Source organism: Podarcis vaucheri (genome assembly GCF_965113315.1).
Source record: "Podarcis vaucheri genome assembly, chromosome: 11".
Lineage (NCBI taxonomy): Eukaryota > Metazoa > Chordata > Lepidosauria > Squamata > Lacertidae > Podarcis > Podarcis vaucheri.
The window spans coordinates 26,094,546-26,114,266 of NC_138749.1; the positions used below are offsets into that span (position 1 = coordinate 26,094,546).

The following is a 19,721-nucleotide window of genomic DNA, read 5'->3' on the forward strand; positions in this document are numbered from 1 at the left end:
GGGTATGGATAAGAAAATATATCCTATTAGTCATTCCACCTTTTCTTCCACCAGGAATTATATACAGTGGTACCTCAGGTTAAGTACTTAATTTGTTCCGGAGGTCCGTACTTAACCTGAAACTGTTCTTAACCTGAAGTACCACTTTAGCTAATGGGGCCTCCTGCTGCCGCCGGTGCCCGATTTCTGTTCTCATCCTGAAGCAAAGTTCTTAACCTGAAGCACTATTTCTGGGTTAGCGGAATCTATAACCTGAAGCGTATGTAACCTGAAGCGTATGTAACCTGAGGTACCACTGTATGATCATTTACTTGAACTGCTTTATAACCAAAATCTGAATCATGTCTTTCAGGTGGTAGAAAATGTCCTCAAAGTCAATCCACTGTTGGGCCCTGAAATGTTTCAACCTCTTTTGCCATCTGTGTTTCAGGGAATTATAAATGGGGAGGTAAGAATTTCTTATTTGTGGCAAATGGTATCTATCTATCTTTTTTTGAAAGTGGCATATATCTATAATGGTTTTAAGAAAGAAAAATGTATATGTGTAATCGTAAATGGAATGTTTCCTTGAAACATCCACCAACAAATTGCCAACAAAACAACAGGGGCTGAGGTGATCCTCTTTTTACCCTATGTTCAAGTTTGAAGGTGCCTGGCGCAAAATGCCCCACACTTATCTTTCTGAAATTCAGCAAAATTCATAAAGGGGTTACCATTTTTGCTAATTTCATCCAATTAGGCCAAGGGTCAGCAAACCTTTTCAGCAGGGGGCCGGTCCACTGTCCCTCAGACCTGGGGGGACGACTATATTTTGAAGGGGGGGGGAGTGAATGAATTCCTATGACCCACAAATAACCCAGAGATGCATTTTAAATAAAAGGACACATTCTACTCATGTAAAAACACACTGATTCCTGGACCGCCCGCAGGCCGGATTTAGAAGACAATTGGGCCGGATCTGGCCCCTGGGCCTTAGTTTGCCTACCCATGAATTAGAGTTTGGATTTGATATCCCGCTTTATCACTACCCTAAGGTGTCTCAAAGCAGCTAAGAATCTCCTTTCCCTTCCTCCCCCACAACAAACACTCTGTGAGGTGAGTGGGGCTGAGAGACTTCAGAGAAGTGTGACTAGCCCAAGGTCACCCGGCAGCTGCATGTGGAGGAGCGGAGACGCGAACCCGGTTCCCCAGATTACGAGACTACCGCTCTTCTGATTTTTCAAAACTCCAAAACAGGATCCTATCTGAATATTTTCTTTTGTGCACACTCCTGCTGGAAAGTTCACCATGCTGCTGTTAGCCCTCTCTTAGCCCTTTAAGGCCAAGGCAAACTGCCACAGTAGCATCCTTGCTACCCCTCTTGGTAGTGTTGCTTATTTCTGGCAGTATGTGGCTTCCAGAGCTCAGCAGAAAACAGCAATGCAACGCTACTCTGACTGTTGCTAAATTGCATCTGAGGATATGGCTACTGCCTTAAACCCAAAACAATATTAGCAGGTAGTATCATAGAAGGGACCCCGAGGGTCATCTAGTCCAACTCTCTGCAATGCAGGAATCCTGCTCACAGCCACCCCTGGGTCAGCTTGAACCACCCACCTTCTGGTTAACAGCCAAATGCACTGACCCGTTGTGGTACTATTATTATATATAAATAAAATGCTTCTTGCAATCCTATCATTTTTCTGGGCATATGTTCACTTGAACTGGTTCCAAGTAGACATGGATAGGATTGCACTGCTACTGTGGATTATTTCCTTCACTTTAAAACTAATTATGGTTTTATTTTTAATATAATTTTTACAGAAACCCCACTTAACATTCATTGGCATAATAAGAGAAATTACAATTTACCGTATATTGTGTGTTAAAATGTAGCTCCAGATAAAGTGTTGAAGAGATAATTTTTTGTCTGCATTTGAGTTCTTCATGAAAGAGGGTGGGCTTTTTAAAAAAAATATACATGCTGTACTAAAAATTATACATTCTCATGCTGTTTGGAAGGTATTCATGCTTCTCCAGGAAGCACATACCCTGCTGTTGCCTTGGACTTAGCAGAGTATTTGGCTTTTCCTAAAATTCTATAATGAAATACTTCCTGAAGGATAGAAATTATCCTTTCCTGTGATGAAAAACAGGAAATTGCAGCAATTCCTATTGTTTTAAAGAAAAAGAAACTGAGCCAAAAGGATGCCTTTACACAAGATTATTTTGATTTCTTATATATACTTGTAATTTTGGTTCATTTTTTGGTTGGGATTAGTCTTTCAAATGCAGCAGAACTACTCTTTCTTGTTTAAAGGGTTTTCAATCACTTCTCTGCTAAGCTGTTTCATAGCCCATTTTTCACACTCCAAATGCAACGTCCTCAAATAGCCCGTAGTTGATAATAGGACGCGTTAAAATAACATAATTTAACACATCTAGTGATTGTTTTTTCAGCCATTTGTGTCACTTCGCTACACTGTTCCATACAATCTTGGCAATGAGAAGTGTTACCACTGAGAATAGCAACAATGAGCTACTTGTTGGATTAATAGCACTTTTTCAAAGTAGAGGGGGGAAGCCCTGGTTTATTAGATGGTGAAAACCTGTTATCCATCTTCTTCATCTCCAAAATGGAGAAGGAGGCAGAATAATATACATTCTAGCTATAATGTACACTCACCAGTGATGAAAAATTTCGATTATGCAAAAACAGCCTAAGTTTCTTTTGCTTATAATTCTATCTTTCTCCAGCCAGGGGTGCTGTTGTATAAATCTCATATTCACTGATGAAATTCAGTACTTCTATCTCATATCTGAAGTTTTGGAACAAACTTTTCCTAATGATGTGTACAATGTCAGAAGCAAACTTTGTAACAATTCTGCTTGGCCTTTAAATGCAATAACATTTCCTTGGAAGTTTATATGTCATCTATACTTTCAGTTATCGTTGCTTTCAAGTAGTATATTGCAATCCAGAGTGTGCACAGTGCCATTAGCAATAGTGTTATGGGAAGAGAATTATTATTATTATTTATTCATTAAATTTGTATACTGCCCTTAATCCAAAAACAACAGGGCGGTTCACAACATAAAAATACAAAATACACAGAATATCTAATGGGAACAAAACCAAAACCAAACCCATAACCTTCTCTCCCACAAACACATTTAAAAAGCCATAGAAGGTTGATCATCCAGAAGCCTGGTTAAAGAGAAGCGTTTTTGCCTGGTGCCTGAATATATGTAATAATAATAATAATAATAATAATAATAATAATAATAATAATAATAATAATAATAATAATAATATATTTATTGTCATTGCCCCCTCTCGGGGACAACGAAATTACTTGAAGTCTCCCTGGGGAGAGCATTCCACAAATGGGGAGCAACCACAGAAAAGGCCTGTTCTTATGTTGCCACCCTCCGGACCTCTCTCACAGACATGCACAAAGAAGGGCCTCAGAGGATGACTAGAAAAGAGATACAGAAATCTGTAGTTACCAGTGAATTTCTGTGATGGACTAAAGCTAGCAGGACTAGGAAGGCAGTCTCCTGTACTTAGGTATGATGGAGGAGGAGGAGAAGGACACTCTTCCCATGAGCCCTAGGCACTGCAATCCAAAGCAGCATGGCAAAGGGCAAACTGGATGGAATGCCGTACAAAGATAGTTCAGTGCTTTGGTTGTGCTGCAGTATTTTTCATCTCCAATTTTCAGCATTGTATGTGCCTTTCATAGCCAATAGTTGGGATTGTCTGCCAAATAGGGAGGATGTGGCTGCCTACTTTATCTCACAGGGTATTGTTTGAACATCAGTGACAGTATTTCAAGTTAGTGTTTACACACCTAAACTGGGCGGGTCAGTATTTGCTTCAAATAGGAAGTGATCTGATTATAATTGATGGCCATGCATGTTTATTGGTGATGTGCTGTTAGATTTCTAACTTGTTTGATTGTTCTCTTATTCATTTTCTGCAGTACGCTTTTATCATGTTTATATTTTTCTGCCTGATAGGAAAGCTAAGATTAACTGTTTTCATTTCAGAGGTACCCAGTTGTAATGTCTACTTACTTGGGAGTCATTGGTAGAGTCTTGTTGCAAAATAAAAGTTTTTTCTCGTTGCTTCTGAACCAGATGGCATGTGAGTCTGGCCAGGAGGTAAGCCCTTACATTTTACAATGTTGAATTAGTTTTATATGCAGGACATAAGTTGGTTGTACAAATCATATTTCCTTCCACCACATAACCTCTCTGGATTTTGTATTGCATTTGTTCATAGCTATGAACCATAGCTTTCTGAGTCTTCTGGATTGAGGAGGATAAAGAAATATCCTGAGTGCATCCCATGGGCTTTTAAAGACTTTGAAGCTAAAAGCAAAACATCACATTGCTTCAAGACACCCAAGTCTACAGTTTTAGTGCTTAAGGAGCAAATAATCAGACCACTTCTGATTATTCATCCTTGTCTTGGATGTGCGATCCCGGTCCATTTATATTAGTAAAGCTCTTTCCTTTTGATGGTAGACCCTTGTGCTGTTCCAGAGGGTTTTCAGTGTTCAAAGGGAGGGGGTTTCAGAGATGTGGGGAGCTGCCACTGAAAAGCCACATCTATGCAGAATACCACCCACAATTATTTTGATTCCAGCTATAGCTCAATATAGGTAGCTATTTATTCAACAAAAATGTCAGTAATAGCACCTGGAGTCTTTAATAAGGTAATTGGAAGTATCATTCAGCTGCAGATAAGGAGACCTCTGTGTTCACTTTCCCTTTTTAAAAGATCACCATGACTTTTTTTAAAAATAAAAAATCATATGGTTCCCAGCTAAGTTAAATTAATTTTAATAGCAAACAAAATTCTGTTAAAGCAAGTGTTTTCTGTGTGATGCTGAGAAATAGCTGGCTTGTTAATTTTATACAATTTCTATCCAAGGAAATGAAGTTTCATGCAGCAAGAGATACCCTTAAAGATAAATGTTTTCCGCTGCTTAGCAATCCCATTATAGTCAAATAAATGACAAATTTGAATTGGTTTTTTAAATTGATTTCATAATGGACAAATATACAATCATATGAATCTACCGAAAATAAAGGATTTTACAAAGTCCGTGTTGGCATCCCCTTTTTCTATAGAGCTGATTCAATGGAGTTTTGTTTGAATTTATCCTTGTGAAATGGAACACTAATATTTAACACAATTTTGTGTGTGTGTGTGTGTGTGTGTGTGTGTATACATGCACACACAAATACCAGTTATCATTATATATTTATATACATGTGTGTATACGATCATCCCAGTTATAGAGTTAGAATGTTATGCAAAAAAATTTAGATCCAAGTTAATCACTTAGGCTTGTCATAGTAACAAGAACTTCTGAATAAGAAATCATACTTTTTCATTTCTACCCACCAGTTGTAAAATGGCTAAGTAGTTTGATTACCGTATTGCTTATAAATAAGATTTTCAGCAATCTATTGTTTTTTCTAGCCTCACCAGCTCCTTGGTCACATGATTGAAATGTGGGTTGACCGCATGGACAATATAACTCAGCCAGAGAGGAGAAAACTTTCAGCTTTGGCATTACTTTCCCTTCTGCCATCGGATAATAGGTAAGCAAAATTTTATATTGCCTGGAGTTCCAAACAGCAGTGCTCCGTGTCATATCGTATACTACTTTTGGAATCAGGTTCAAATGCGTAGGAGGTTACTATACCAGAAGTACATAAAAGGCCTCTTGGTGTGGAATCATAGAATTGTAGAATTGGAAGGGACCACGAGGGTCATCTATTCCAACCCCTGCAATGCAGGAATCTTTTTGCCCAATGTGGGACTCAAATCCATGATCCTAAAATTAAGAGTCTCATGCTCTACCAACTGAACTGTCCTACCAGCTAGTTGCATGGTGCTTAGCATCTTGGCTTCTTATTTATCTAAATGGACCTGTATGAATGTCTTCTCTTTCTCTAAACTTTTGACACAGGCCATCCTTTCATTTCTCAAAGAAATAAAAGGTTCTGTCAGTGCAATAAAATAGGAAAGAATCCAGGCTGCATTATAAATTCTGCTGAAATCAGTTTAGATTTAAGTAGCTATGCAAGCTCTTTTGATACAGAAAGATGAAATCATGCCTGTTTTCCTCTGGATTATACCAATAATAAAGAATGTATATGGTTGATTGGTTATTTGATAAAAAATAATTGAAAATAGTACATTATAAAGTGTTCTTACCTATTACTCACTTACACAAGTTGAGTTATATCTATCTAAACTCCCTGTTGCACGTTACATTGGTCATTGTCCTTATCAGAGACATTTGTGTTATATGGTTGCACCTATCATGTGGTTTTCTGTGCAGTGAAGCCAAGAAATAAATGTAAAGCATGTTTCAATGTACTGTGTAAAACATCATTCATTCATCACATTTATATAGCACCTTTATCTCCCAAGGAGCTCAAGGTAGATCAGGCTAAGAGGTGGTGAATGGCCCAATATCACTCAGTGAGCTTCTTGGCAGAGTGGGGTTTGAATCTTGCTCTCCCGGGTCCTAGTCCAACGCTCTATCCATGATAGGTCATAACAAGTATGTTTCCAAATGAAACTATGAGATGCATATCATTTGTCTTAGCCTTACTGAGTAGTATCTGTTAGGAGAACAGGAAGCTGCCTTGCACTGAGCCAGACCATTGTTGTCAGCGGTGACTGACAGGGGTTCGTCGGAGTTTCAGGCAGCAGTCTTTGCCAGCCCTCCTTCGAGACACTCAGGACTGAACCCGGGACCTTTTGCATGCAAAGCAAAGGCTGTAAAGTTCAGCCATGGCCCTTCCTTCTGGTGATGCTCAGGTTCAGGTTCTAGGCTTTGCCTCGGTTCACTCATCAATCCCGGGTATGAGTGGGCATTGCAAGGCTGCCTCCTCACCGTGCAGCCAGTCTGTGGGGTGAATGCTGCACTAACATCTGACTGTGCAGCAAGCTTGTTCACATACCTCTTGAAACATCTGTGGAGCAGACCCCCTGAAGCAGGGGTCAGCATACTTTTTCAGCTGGTGGCCAGTCCACTGTCCCTCAGACCTTGTGAGGGGCCGGACTATATTTTGAAAAAAAATGAGCACCATGAGCCCCGGCGGCTGCTTACCTGTGTCGTGTGAGTGGCAGGGGCTGGCGGTGGCGGGATGATGAGTGGCACGTGAAAGAGCTCTGGAGAGGGGCTGCTTAAAATGGCGGCTGCTCGAGTGCTGCTGCTGCTGGTGGTGCCAGTAAAGCCCAGCCCCCTTCCTCCTCTAGGCAGGGTGGGGAGAAACCAGGAGGAGGAAGAGGGAAAGAACGTGTGCACTGGCGATCCACCCTGCGATTCCCAGACCGTCTGCGGGCTGGATCCAGAAGGCAGTTGGGTCTGATCAGGCCCACGGGCCTTAGTTTGCCAACCCATGCCCTGAAGTCTATTTGTCTGCTTCTTCATCATACTGCTTGCAGTGCTTCTCTCAGCTAAATGTATTAACTGGAGTGATGTTACAACTTTATTATAACCCCACCTTCCTATGTGCCTACAGATTTAGGATATTGGTGGCGATTTGTTTTGTTTTGAAGTCATTTCATCTTATAAAACCTACAGATACTGCGTTAGATCTTCTGCTGATTTGCCAGGTTCTTTTCTAAGCCCTAATTCCTATTGGAAAGAGGGATTCACACATATCTATTTGCTATTATAGCTCAAAAGCCTCTGCTCACTCCCCAAGGACCACTTACAGTAAATTTTATGTAATAGCACCGAGAGCTTATGGTACATTTTAGCTAGTAGCACTTTGATATCTTACCTTTTCTATAAATTAGAAATTGTTTCTTTTACAACAGTGTGCCCCATAAGGCAATTTATTAAGTCTCTTCTGCTGCACATTTCCACATTGGTCACCTGAGGCTCTTCCCTGTGTCAAAAATGTTTGTGCTCCAATAAAATACAGATGAAAAAATGTTTTACTCAGTATAAAACAAGTACTGTTTGAACTACAGTATTTGATTTGGTGGAATAATACTTTCTAAGTGTTGGAGACAACTTAAGAGCATTGTCTTTTTCTTTCCTGTGAACAGTTGCTTTTACTGGTTATAAACTAGTTATAAACACATCACACATTACATTGTTTTTATACTTAAATTAGCTTAAGCACATGCAGTCTTCATTATACACAGTCATATAAAGCAAATACGGACTATTATCAGCACCGTGGGAAGACAGATAAATAAATCCAACTGATTTTTAGAGGAATGAATTGCAGAGATTTCCCCCCCTCCCCCAACAGTCCTTCAGAACTGCAGATAAAATAACTTCCTGTCTCTCAGTTTCCTGTATCCATGGTAACTTTATTTTAACCAGTCATTGTGGAGAAGCCAGTGGGGAAGAGTAGATGTTTCCTGTAGGAACAGTTGCAGAACCTGCAACAAAACGTAAGAAACTAGCCTGTTGTCTAGAAAGTTTTTAAAACTCCAGCATATACATGTACTAATACTTTTACTGTGGTACAGAAGAAGAAATTTTAGCTGATAAAATGTGCATCACATTCTAGGTGAGAACCATTTTAATATACTTTAAACTTGGAACAGTTAAAGTGACATTAAAAGTTTAAGAAGTTACCAGTGGGATGAATTTAAGTGGGATGGCTCATTAAAAAGTCGTTAAGGAGCTTCTGTCTCTGAAAGCTGTTAGTTATAAATTACTTTTAAATTTTAACTGGTGAGATTGTTAAACCATCTTGTTTATAACCATCTTATAAACTAATAAATTGTAGACATAGTTACAAGCCAGAGAACAGTAGTATAAGAGACAACATTCACAAAAAAGTGGAAATAACATTATAATATTGCATGCTTTTAACCTAATGAAATCGGAGAGTTTTGAATAAGCATTTTAAAACTTTTCTCCCCCCTGATAGCACAATCAAAGATGACGGGAAAACTCAAAGTCTGGGATATGTGTCAACTTCACCCCTTTGAGTTGTTTTGGAATTCTCTTCCTTGTTTATTTCTGTTGCTGATCCAGGATATACTTTGCTGTCCATCTGTTTGCCAGCAGTGTAGAGGCAGACAAGCTGACTGCCGTGATTTAGGTCTTTCCATTGTTCCAAAGAATTTCCCACAACATACCGTCTTTGTATATTTAAGTGGGAATAACATATCACACCTAAATCCAAATGAACTGAAAGGCCTCCGGCAACTCGCTGTGCTACACCTGGATAATTCTAGCATTTTATATGTGTACCCAAAGGCATTTTCTGAACTTAAGAAATTGTGGTACCTACATCTGAATAATAATCAAATAAAACACTTGGATCCTGGAACATTTGAAGGACTTTCAAAGCTTCGATCTTTATACCTGCAGAATAATGAAATAGCTTTTGTTCGCAAGGGATTATTTAGTGATCTTGCTTCAGTTCAATATCTGATGCTGCAAAGTAATCGTCTCAGGATTGTTGGCAGTGGCATTTTTGTCGGCATGATTAGTCTTCGGATTCTTAACCTAGCGAACAATAAGATTTCGTGGATATCACACTCGGCATTTCGTCACCTTGACAACCTCACATGTTTGTACCTTGACGGTAACAATTTAACACGTGTGCCGTCAAATGCATTTGCTGCATTGAGCAATCTTGAAAGACTTTCATTGTCACATAACCCAATTGGATCAATACCTCCCTTTGCATTCAGAGGACTTGACAAGCTTCAACATCTATCTCTAAAAAGTGCCAAAATAAAAGCTATCCATGTGAATGGCTTTACAGGTCTAAATAATCTTAAAAAGCTACTTCTGAGCAATAATGATTTGCAAAACATCAATTCCAGTACCTTTGCACTGTTGGAGAAGTTAATGTTTCTGCAACTCGAAAGAAACAAAATAATCAATATAGCAGATAATACATTTGAAAAAATGGGATCCTCTTTGAAGATACTGAATCTAGCATTTAATAATCTTACAGACTTGCATTCTAAAGTGCTTAAGCCTTTGGTCTCTTTAACTCACTTACAGGCAAATCACAACCCTTGGAATTGTAGCTGCAGATTACTTGGGCTAATTAACTGGCTGGCATCTTCTTCCATCTCTATTAAAATTCATTGCCAAAATCCTTCCTTTTTGCATGGAAGGCACTTGAATTATGCCAACTGGGGTTTGGTTGCAAACTGTTTCAACACTACCACAAGACCTGGAATATTCAGGAACGTAAAGCCAGCAGGTATCCATCAAAGTACCACTACTTTATTGATGAGATCGGATAACCCCCCCTCAAGCAATGCACTTTATGAACATTCAAAGGATGTGGAAGCAAATACAGTTACATTATGGGCAGAAGTGCCGACCTCATCAGCTGCTCAAAATCTGGATGGAACCTATTCCAGCAGGAAGCTGAGACAGGCAGCTATAGTGTTCTCGGTACAAATACCAGCGCAGAATATACCTGTTAATTTGACCATGGAAGAAAACAGAGCATCTCCTCCAGAATCTACTTCTGTCTCCTTGAAAACATCTCTAATCTGCACACAGCAGGTCGAGAAACTACATCAGGCATTTGACATTTTATTAACCTTTTTTATTTTGGCCTGTGTTGTGATCTTCTTTTTGATCTACAAAATCATTCAGTTCAGGCAGAAGCTCAAAGAGCAAAATGACTCTGACAATGGAATAGAATACTATGGCTTTTATCAAGCTGGAAGCTACAGCATAACAGATCCAACTCAGCCTGTACCTCAGCACTCACTGGGAAGTTCAGAACTGGACCACAGTCAGCCTCCTAAACCAGCAGCACTTCAAAGCCAAGCGCAGGTCATCTTATTTGAACATTCTGCATTGTAATATACTCAGCAGGGATTTTTGTGGCTGCATGTATGAAGTCTATAAAGCAACAGCGTGAGATATTTTGTAGATGAAAGTTCAACAACTGATATGGGGGGGAATCTAGCCTGTCTTTTTCCAACTGTTGCCATATTTGCTGTCATTTTAATAGCTGCTTTTTTGTATGAAACTTAACTTTTTGTGAATTTGTGTGTGTACACATACAGACATGAGGGCCACTGCTTGCATCACCAACCTCGCTCCCCACCCCTTCTCAAACCCACCCACCCACTAGACTTCCCCAGCCCTTCTTCACCCAGTACTAATCCATTAGACCAAGGCTCCAGCAGCATGGGCCACCTTTAACAGGCAGTCAGGGCAAGTCATCTGTCAATCACATAGCACAGGCATAGGCAAACTTGGCCCTCCAGATGTTTTGGGACTACAGTTCCCATCATCCCCAACCACTGGTCCTATTAGCTAGGGATGATGGGAATTGTGGTCCCAAACATATTGAGGGCCGAGTTTGCCTATCCCTGACATATCATACTTGGTGCATGATGGACAAGCGGGTTGCCCCACTTACCTGTCCAAATCCTGAAGCCAGTGGTTGAAAGCCTGACTCATGCTGATCCTTCCAAGCTTTTGTGATTCTCTCCAGCTTTTCTTTTTGCCCCCTTTGGAGGTGCAAAGGAGTGTCAGCCCCACCTACTGCTCTTGCGAATCCTCCCATGTGAGACCTCCCGAAGACTTCCTTGCCCCTCCCCACAGTTACCGTATTTTTCGCCCCATAGGACGCACCGGCCCATAGGACGCATCAAGTTTTTTTGGGGGGAAATAAAGAAAAAAAAATTTATTCCCCCCCAGGCGCTTGTGGGGCAGGCAGCAGGGAGAAGCGCTCTTCTCCCCGTCTCCCACCTTCAGTTCAGGTCCGGGGACAGCCTGGAGACGCGCTGCGTCTCCCTGCTGTCCCCGGAGTGGTGGGGCAGGCAGCGGGGAGAAGCGCTCTTCTCCCCGCCATCAGCCTCCAAACCACTTCGGGAGACAGCGGGATGGCAGCATTCCGCCTCCCTCTGTCCCCCGACCTTGTGGGGCTGGCGCTGGGGCTCTCCTGAAGCCTGGAGAGCAAGAGGGGTCGGTGCGCACCAACCCCTCTCGCTCTCCAGGCTTCAGTGAAAGCCTGCATTCGCCCCATAGGACGCACCCACATTTCCCCTTCATTTTTGGAGGGGAAAAAGTGCGTCCTATAGGGTGAAAAATACGGTAGATCTTTTTCCATGAGGAGGAGGGGACAGTGGCAAGTGACCCAAACGAGTTATAGAGGAATAGTTTTGACAGGCTGGGGCAACTCCATCCTGCTTTCCTGCTGCCCATTGAAACAGCTCCCATGAGGTGGGCAACAGTGGTGGCTGCCCTAGCCTGTCATGACTGTAACCTCTACTGCATGCCTGGGCTGGCCACTGCTGCTGTGAAGGACTCGCAGCTCTCAGAAGGCTGTTGTCACACTGTAGCTTGCACACCATCTATCTGCCACCAAGCTAACTGCTGCATGACAACAGCCTTAGGCAAAAATATCATGGGAGATATACATTTCCATTTTGTTCTGTCTGCCTGTGGAAAATCATTCCTGAAGAACTAACTTTGCACCCCTATGTGTTTAGCCACCTATATCAGATGTTAAGTCCTTATCTATCAGGATCTTAAGAGTTTTCAAATATTTATTTGTATTAAATGATTCTAGGAGCACTGTAAGGCAACTTACAATGAGTAAGTAAAACTGAACTGTAGCTGGCAGCATCATGAAACTCAGTTACTTGTAGAACTAAATAGCTTTTATCGGGGAGAGACTGTGAGATAACAGCAACATTGCAATGCACCATGCTACTCAACAGAGTGCAGCATTCTAACAGGACAGGTATGTTTGTTCTAATGAACTGTTTTATGTGTTATTTAAAGTCTGTTGCCAATGTATCAACTGCCTGCATTTTCCCCATGGCAGATCTTTGTCCTGGCTACATAGACAGAACTAACTAAAGTTAGAAATTTATAAGAAAATCTGTTGATATTGTAAGAAATACTACGTTTGCAGTTTCTCGCATCACAAACTGAAGATGTTTTTTGAGAGATTCATTTTATCCGTGGAACGTCTTAACGTTAAACTGTGGTAGCTGGAAAAATGGAATGGGAGAGCAACATCCCAGCACTGATCTGTGTTGAGAGCTGAAAGAACCAGTCCTGACATGGTTGTTTGTGATAATGGGATTCCATTCTAAATAGATGACATGAATCTTTGCAATGAATTATGCTTTAGTAGAGGAATTTAATTACCATTGACTCTGTAACTGTTGTTTGTTAATCAGATGGGTAAAGTGGATTAGGTAATTATAGCATCCAAAAATTATACTCAGTTTGCCTTGACAACATGAAAAACTTGTGTGGCCACCCACTCTGTTTTCAGAAGGGCCCATGTACATGTCTGTCATTGCATAAATTGAGTCTTGTGATTCCTGCATTTGAGCTGTATGAGTTGAGCTAGATGACCCTTGGGGCTGCCTCCCAACTCTACAATTCTGTGAACATTATCTGTGCCTGCTGGACAGTTAAGTGTGCGCACCTGTTTTCTGTGATCTTTCCAACTCCCTTTGAGTTGTAAGAATCACAAAAATGAAATACATTCCAGATATCAATATACACATAACACCAGAAGAGCAGTGGTGGGCCTATGTCTGTTAACACAAAATGCATTACTACATTTGAGGCAAGCCAGCACATATTTTCAAGCAGAACTGACAGTTCCTTTCCGAAAATGAAAGAGACGTATCCGTACTACTGTACTGAGGGTATCTCAATCATACCTGAGTGTGCAAACTTAACTACATAAAACCAGTTACAGATAGGTAGCCGTGTTGGTCTGCCATAAAACCAGTTTTGTCTTGGAAGTATTTCAAAGATGATTTTTCGAGGTTGCCAGCAGCATTCCCTAAATCATAGAAACCCGAATTCAAAGACTTGTACAGTGGTAACTCGGGTTAAGAACTTAATTCGTTCTGGAGGTCCGTTCTTAACCTGAAACTGTTCTTAACCTGAAGCACCACTTTAGCTAATGGGGCCTCCCACTGCCACCATGCCACTGCCGCACAATTTCTGTTCTCATCCTGAAGCAAAGTTCTTAACCCGAGGTACTATTTCTGGGTTAGCGGAGTCTGTAACCTGAAGCGTCTGTAATCCAAAGTACCACTGTATAGGAGAAGAAGATCATGCTTAATTGGTTAGAGTGTGGTGCTGATAACACCAGGGTTGCAGGTTCTATCCCCATATGGGCCAGCTGCATATTCCTGCTTTGCAGGGGTTGGACTAGATGATCCTCAGGATCCCTTCCAACTCGGCAATTCTATGATTCTACTGCTACTCCACTCAGAATCGTCTACACATCACTGGCCCTAGCCTTCTGATCAACTTATATAATGCTACGGTGGGCCTTGATCAAGGTGTATTCAGAACCGAAATATTCAGTTGTTTAGCACTAGGATCCGATTGATACTTTTAAACATTGTTTGGCTGAACACAAACCTCCTCGTGATCAGGAACCCTTCTAAAGGAAGCTTCTAGGTGCATTGAACTGAATGTACTTAGAAACTCTCTTCAAACCTTCCTACTGAACATATGAAGGCCTGAAGTTCAGCCATCATGTGGGAACTCAGAGGTTTCTTGTGCATGCCACTGCTCCCTATTCAAGCGCTCACGTGTTTGCTCAAATACCCAAATAGGGCTACAGTTGTCCTCTCCTTATTTGTTTATTTTAAAACATTTTTACTCCATTTTCAGCTGAACTAGCTCTCTCACAATAAATAAAAGTAGGGCCGTCTCTGCCTGCAGTCTCGTGATCTAAAAGGCACGACCCCAAAGGGAAAAGGGATGTGAAAGAAAACAAGCAGACCTCGACCACCAATTCTCAAAGTTAAACACTAGTTCTTATAATGGCCATCTGGAATGAAAACAATACACAGAGAGGACGTCAGTAAAGTTCATCTCCCTAATCTCCACTAAATAAATGTTTCTGTGATATACAGGCAATGACCATTTCACACAGGGGTTCTGTTCTCTCACAGAGCTAGATTTCCCTGGAGAGAGGGATTGATTCTTAAACTACTTGGAACTTCAGCCCTGTGAGTAAAACAAGGGTCTTTTAAGAACTGAGCACCATTAACAAGCTATAGTTCCCAGGATTCGTTTGTGAGAAGCCATGAGCGTTTAAAGTGATATGATACTGCTTTAAATTTATAGTGCTGGTGGACCCTTACGCTGTAATCCTAACTATGGCTAGAAGAGTTTGGATTTGATATCCCACTTTATCACTACCCGAAGGAGTCTCAAGGGACACAGGTGGCACTGTGGGTTAAACCACAGAGCCTAGGACTTGCCGATCAGAAGGTCGGCAGTTCGAATCCCCGCGACGGAGTGAACTCCCGTTGCTCGGTCCCTGCTCCTGCCAACCTAGCAGTTTGAAAGCACGTCAAAGTCCAAGTAGATAAATAGGTACCGCTCCGGCAGGAAGGTAAACGGTGTTTCCATGCGCTGCTCTGGTTCGCCAGAAGCAGCTTAGTCATGCTGGCCACATGACCACATGACTGTACCACATGACTGTACCACATGACTGTACGCTGGCTGTCCCTCAGCCAGTAAAGCAAGATGAGCCCCACAACCCCAGAGTCGGTCACGGCTGGACCTAATGGTCAGGGGTCCCTGTACCTTTACCTTTAAGGAGTCTGAAAGTGGCTAACAATCTCCTTTCCCTTCCTTCCCCACAAAGACTTCAGAGAAGTGTGACTAGCCCAAGGTCACCCAGCAGGTGCATGTGGAGGAGCAGGGAATCGAACCCAGTTCACCAGTCCACTGCTCTTAACCACTACACCACACTGGCTCAGAAATCCTACTGAACTCAGTGGTGCCTACTCTTAAGTAACTGGGGTTAGAATTGCACCCATAACCTGGGCTGTTGCTTTTAAAATGAAAGATTCTGGAGGGGGAAATATGTTCTTGAGATTCAATAAAATGCTTCTGCTTCTAAAAGTCACCATCTTTCATTGCATTTTTTTTTATATTCCCCTTCATTGGCGAAACCCCTGGACATGAAGGAAGTGCAAGAAATAAAAAAAGGTCACCTTTGCAGCAGCCATAATAGAGAGACGCACCCTGCAGGCATCCCAAGATGGGATCAGGCTGACAGATTAGGTCCTTCACATACATTAATTCTGAGCTTTAACCACAAGTTGTGGACACTGAGCAACAATTTCAGAGATGAGTGTCTGCATCTTGAATTTAATTGTATGCAAGACATACCAGTGCTATTACTAATTCAAGTTGCCACAGAGCAAGCTATGCATTTAAAGATTTTCCTCCGATCCACGGGGAAATCAGCACTTCAGATGAGGATTCCCTGTAAATTGATATTCAAGATCAGATCCTCAGTTATCGTTCCCGTCGATGGTCCCCCTCCATATAGCACTTGGGGCGGTGTACACATTTCATTTCTTCTGCTTTTAATTGGGTTCACACGCAGGCGTGACAGATGTTCGGTGCTGTCAGTTTTAACAGTAACTGCTTGGGGCAAGAGGATTGATTCCAGCCCACCCCCTTTCCTCCAATATGTGATTGGCACTGTCAGAGCAAACCACGCCAAACCTGTTTGGCAGGTAAATGCTTGGAGCCAGTTATTGGGGAGGGGACTGTGCAAGTGTTGTTTTCCTGGTGTGTGTTCTCTCATTTTCCCTATGGCCAGTTTTGCAGTTGCCTACGAGACACAAACTACAGAAGTTTCTGTAGTTTGGAGTTGCTGCTTGCGAGTGTACTTGGCTAAGCTCTAAATTAAAGGAAGTCGCTCTCCAGAGGTGTTCCCTTTAAAAAGTGCCGAGGAAATTTCCTGTTTAGTTAGTTGAGCTAAACCGTTTTCCTGTTCTTTTCCAGTATTATCCAAGATAAATTTTGCGGCATCATAAACATTTCCGTAGAAGGGCTTCACGATGTCATGACTGAAGACACGGAAACAAGAACTTTCAAAGAGTTAAGTGAAATGCGCCTGCTGTATTTGATAAGCTGCCAAGATCATCTTGGCTCAACCTTGTTTACGAATGTTAAGATGAAATTTGTATGCTTTGATACTTAAAAGTGTGAACTAGTGTGGCAGTTCTAGATTGCTAATGCCTTAATAGAGGTTGGCTCACAAATGTAAGTACTGTATTTTCCTGTCTATAAGACACCTCCATGTATAAGACTGCTTGGGGCAGGACTCCGGTTTAAGAAAATGGAGGACTCCGGTTTAAGAAAATGGGGAGAGATGTATCTGTGTATAAGACGCCCCCAAAATTTTGACATTTTTTTTTTAGGGGGGGGAAACCTAGTCTTATACACAGAAAAATACGGTAATCATTTTGCATTCAAGTTTTATATACATCCATTGACAAATGTCCATATTTATGTGTGCCTACTTTTTTGTACAGATGAGCAAGACTTGTTTAGTTTAGAATCAACCTGCATCGGTATAAAGCCTGCTTAAATAAGCCTCTCATTTGGATTTACGGAACTGTGTGCAATTATTGAAGGATTTTAAAGTAGCCAATTAGGAGCATAGATTTTTAGCTAATGTAGTGCTAACAAACCATTCCGTCAAAGATTTATGCTTGTGCAACCGGACCCTGCAACCCTGACACTTCAGAGAGCTTTTGGAGAAATCCAGAGCAGTTGTCGGGAAAGGAGAGTTGGGGGGCCTGCTGCACAAGCTTAAATTCCTTTGCAGATGAGACAGTTACTACACTGAATACAGGCCAGAAAAAAATGCCTTAGACCGAGTCAGGCCATTGGCCAATCTAGCTCAGTACTGTCTCCACTGATTGGTTGTGGCGCTCCAGGCTCCAAGCTGAGGTTGTTGGCTTGTTTGGTTGCATGATATCTGCATATGGGTTCAGAAATGACAAAAAAAGTTCTCTTATGTATGATAGCGTATAACCAGTGTGGCGTAGTGGTTCGAGTATCAGACTGGAACCTGGGAGGACCAGGGTTCAAATCCCCACTCAGCCCTGAAGCTCACTGGGTGGCCTTGGGCCAGTCACTGCCTCTCAGCCTAACCTATCTCACAGGGGAGGGGGACAGCTATGTATGCCTTGGAGAAAATGGTAGGGTATAAATGCAATAAATAAATAAAAATGCCTGCAGAGGAAAGCAGCAATTACAGAAGACATTGGCATGTTACAAGCATACTTGAGACCACTCTTCACTTCCACCTGAAAGTATTGTTCTGTTGTGTTTCGATCCAAGTTTTCTCTCATCCTCATCAAGAGATTTCTGGTGTTGCTGGCATAGCAATCTGTGATGATTGCTCTGGTTGCCTGGCTCATGAACTCTTTTTACACAGTCAATTTATCATGAGATTACAATTCCAGAGACAGGGAAGTAGAGCACTGATCAATGGGGCTTTTACATTCATTGCCTTCTGTTGCCTGTATCCAAAAGAATTTGGAGTGATGCTATAAACAGAGTTCAAGAAGCAGTGCAGGTTCCCTCTTGTGTTTATCTATCTGTGAACAACAGGTAAATGTTGTTCTTTGTTTTATACCCTTGCTTTGAAGCCCTCACACTCCATGGAGCTTTAAAAGTTACAAAATAGATCTTTAAGGATCCAATCGCAGACCCAAAGATAAACATAACATTGCATTTGTGACCTTGCGTTGCAAGCACAATTCCCTTTGTACAGTGAACCTATACGAGGATGCAACAAACAGTTTGAATGAGAAGACCAAAAAAAAAAAAAGTATATTAGACTTTTAACTTCTCTTGGCATTCCTAAGTTGAAAGCCCTAATTTATTTGCATCCTGTTTTTTAGTTGCATGCTGATGTCTCTTTCTGAAGAGCCCAAAGTGACGGAAGAAGAAGAGCCTCCCACAGAGCAGGACAAAAGGAAAAAGATGGTACGTGCCCAGCACTTCAAGTGTCGAAAGATGTAATTTAGCCATGCATAGACCAACTTTTTTGTTCCTCGGTTTAATTGCTATCATGTCTGTAGTTCCTGAAACATTCAACCCCATCCCTCACTGTGCTGTTAGGCTGTGATGGATGTTCATGCTTCTACTGTTCATGTTTGTAGAAACAATGCAGCATAGACAGGATTCTGGTAGCTGGACTTGGGAACAGCATCTTTGGATTCTAAAGAAAACTAGAACCATATTCACACAGACAGACACACACACAGAGAGAGAGAGAGACAGACAGACAGACAGACAGACAGACAGAAACTTATAGAAGAAGTTAGAAGATTAAGTCTGAGGAAACTCAAAAATTACCCAGAGGATTCTCTAGAATTCCTTGGGTTGTTTGACTTTTGAAGAGCAGACCAATGCATACCACACCACATGCTGCTTTTGAAAATCCCCTCAGTTTCAAAAGCAGTTCTCTGCCTGACACAGAGAGCCACTATTTGAGCAACATAAGCCCAGTGCCCCTTTGGGTATGCTGAACTGGTTGCGCATGTTGTTGGATCCTAGAATGCTGCCATTTGGCCCACCATTCATTCGCTTGTTTATTTCATGAAATTTATACATTGCTTGGTTGTAAAAAATACTAATCTCAAAGCAGTTTACAAAAAGATAAGACAATAAAATCAGCAACAATTTACAACCTTACTTTAAAACTTACAAAAGTTAAAATACTAAAACAGATTAAAGTTACCTCAGATATTCTGTTGTAGACTTCAGTTTTCATGTAAAACTGTGGGGGCCCTTCCTCCTTTGCTTTCTACATACCAGATTGCCAGTATATTTTGCTCTAAACATTAACACTGCCATTCTTAAAAGTTACTAAAGACTTGGCTTTCCCCATCTTGTTCACGTCTTAATTTAGCACCCCCCTGCCTGTAACCTGGAGCGGGG

The 19,721-nt window shown here is 41.5% G+C and overlaps 2 protein-coding genes across 5 annotated transcripts in view; both read left to right on the forward strand.

Moving 5' to 3' along the window:
• Positions 1-19,721, forward strand: part of IPO11 (importin 11) — a 72,115-nt gene that overhangs the window by 42,334 nt on the left and 10,060 nt on the right. For all 3 annotated transcript variants that reach the window (XM_082241847.1, XM_082241846.1, XM_082241845.1), the window contains exons 25-29: positions 353-448; positions 4,033-4,146; positions 5,477-5,598; positions 16,767-16,862; positions 18,680-18,764. In XM_082241847.1, the coding sequence (XP_082097973.1) occupies positions 353-448; positions 4,033-4,146; positions 5,477-5,598; positions 16,767-16,862; positions 18,680-18,764 (513 nt within the window). The remainder of the gene's footprint in view (positions 1-352; positions 449-4,032; positions 4,147-5,476; positions 5,599-16,766; positions 16,863-18,679; positions 18,765-19,721) is intronic.
• On the forward strand, positions 7,160-11,118 carry LRRC70 (leucine rich repeat containing 70). Of its 2 annotated transcripts, none has more exons than XM_082241979.1 (2): positions 7,160-8,425; positions 8,911-11,118. In XM_082241979.1, exons 1-2 carry the CDS (start codon positions 8,386-8,388, stop codon positions 10,821-10,823), a joined length of 1,953 nt encoding a protein of 650 aa, XP_082098105.1. In that variant the 5' UTR covers positions 7,160-8,385; the 3' UTR covers positions 10,824-11,118. The 2 variants fall into 2 exon arrangements, with proteins under 2 accessions (XP_082098105.1, XP_082098106.1); XM_082241980.1 differs by having other exon boundaries at positions 7,161-8,544.

Coding starts and splice junctions, on each gene's coding strand:
- LRRC70 (XM_082241979.1), top strand. CDS start 8,386: ATGTTTCCTGTAGGAACAGTTGCAGAACCTGCAACAAAAC. Junction 8,426..8,910: donor TGCAGAACCTGCAACAAAAC/GTAAGAAACTAG, acceptor CCCCCCTGATAG/CACAATCAAAGATGACGGGA.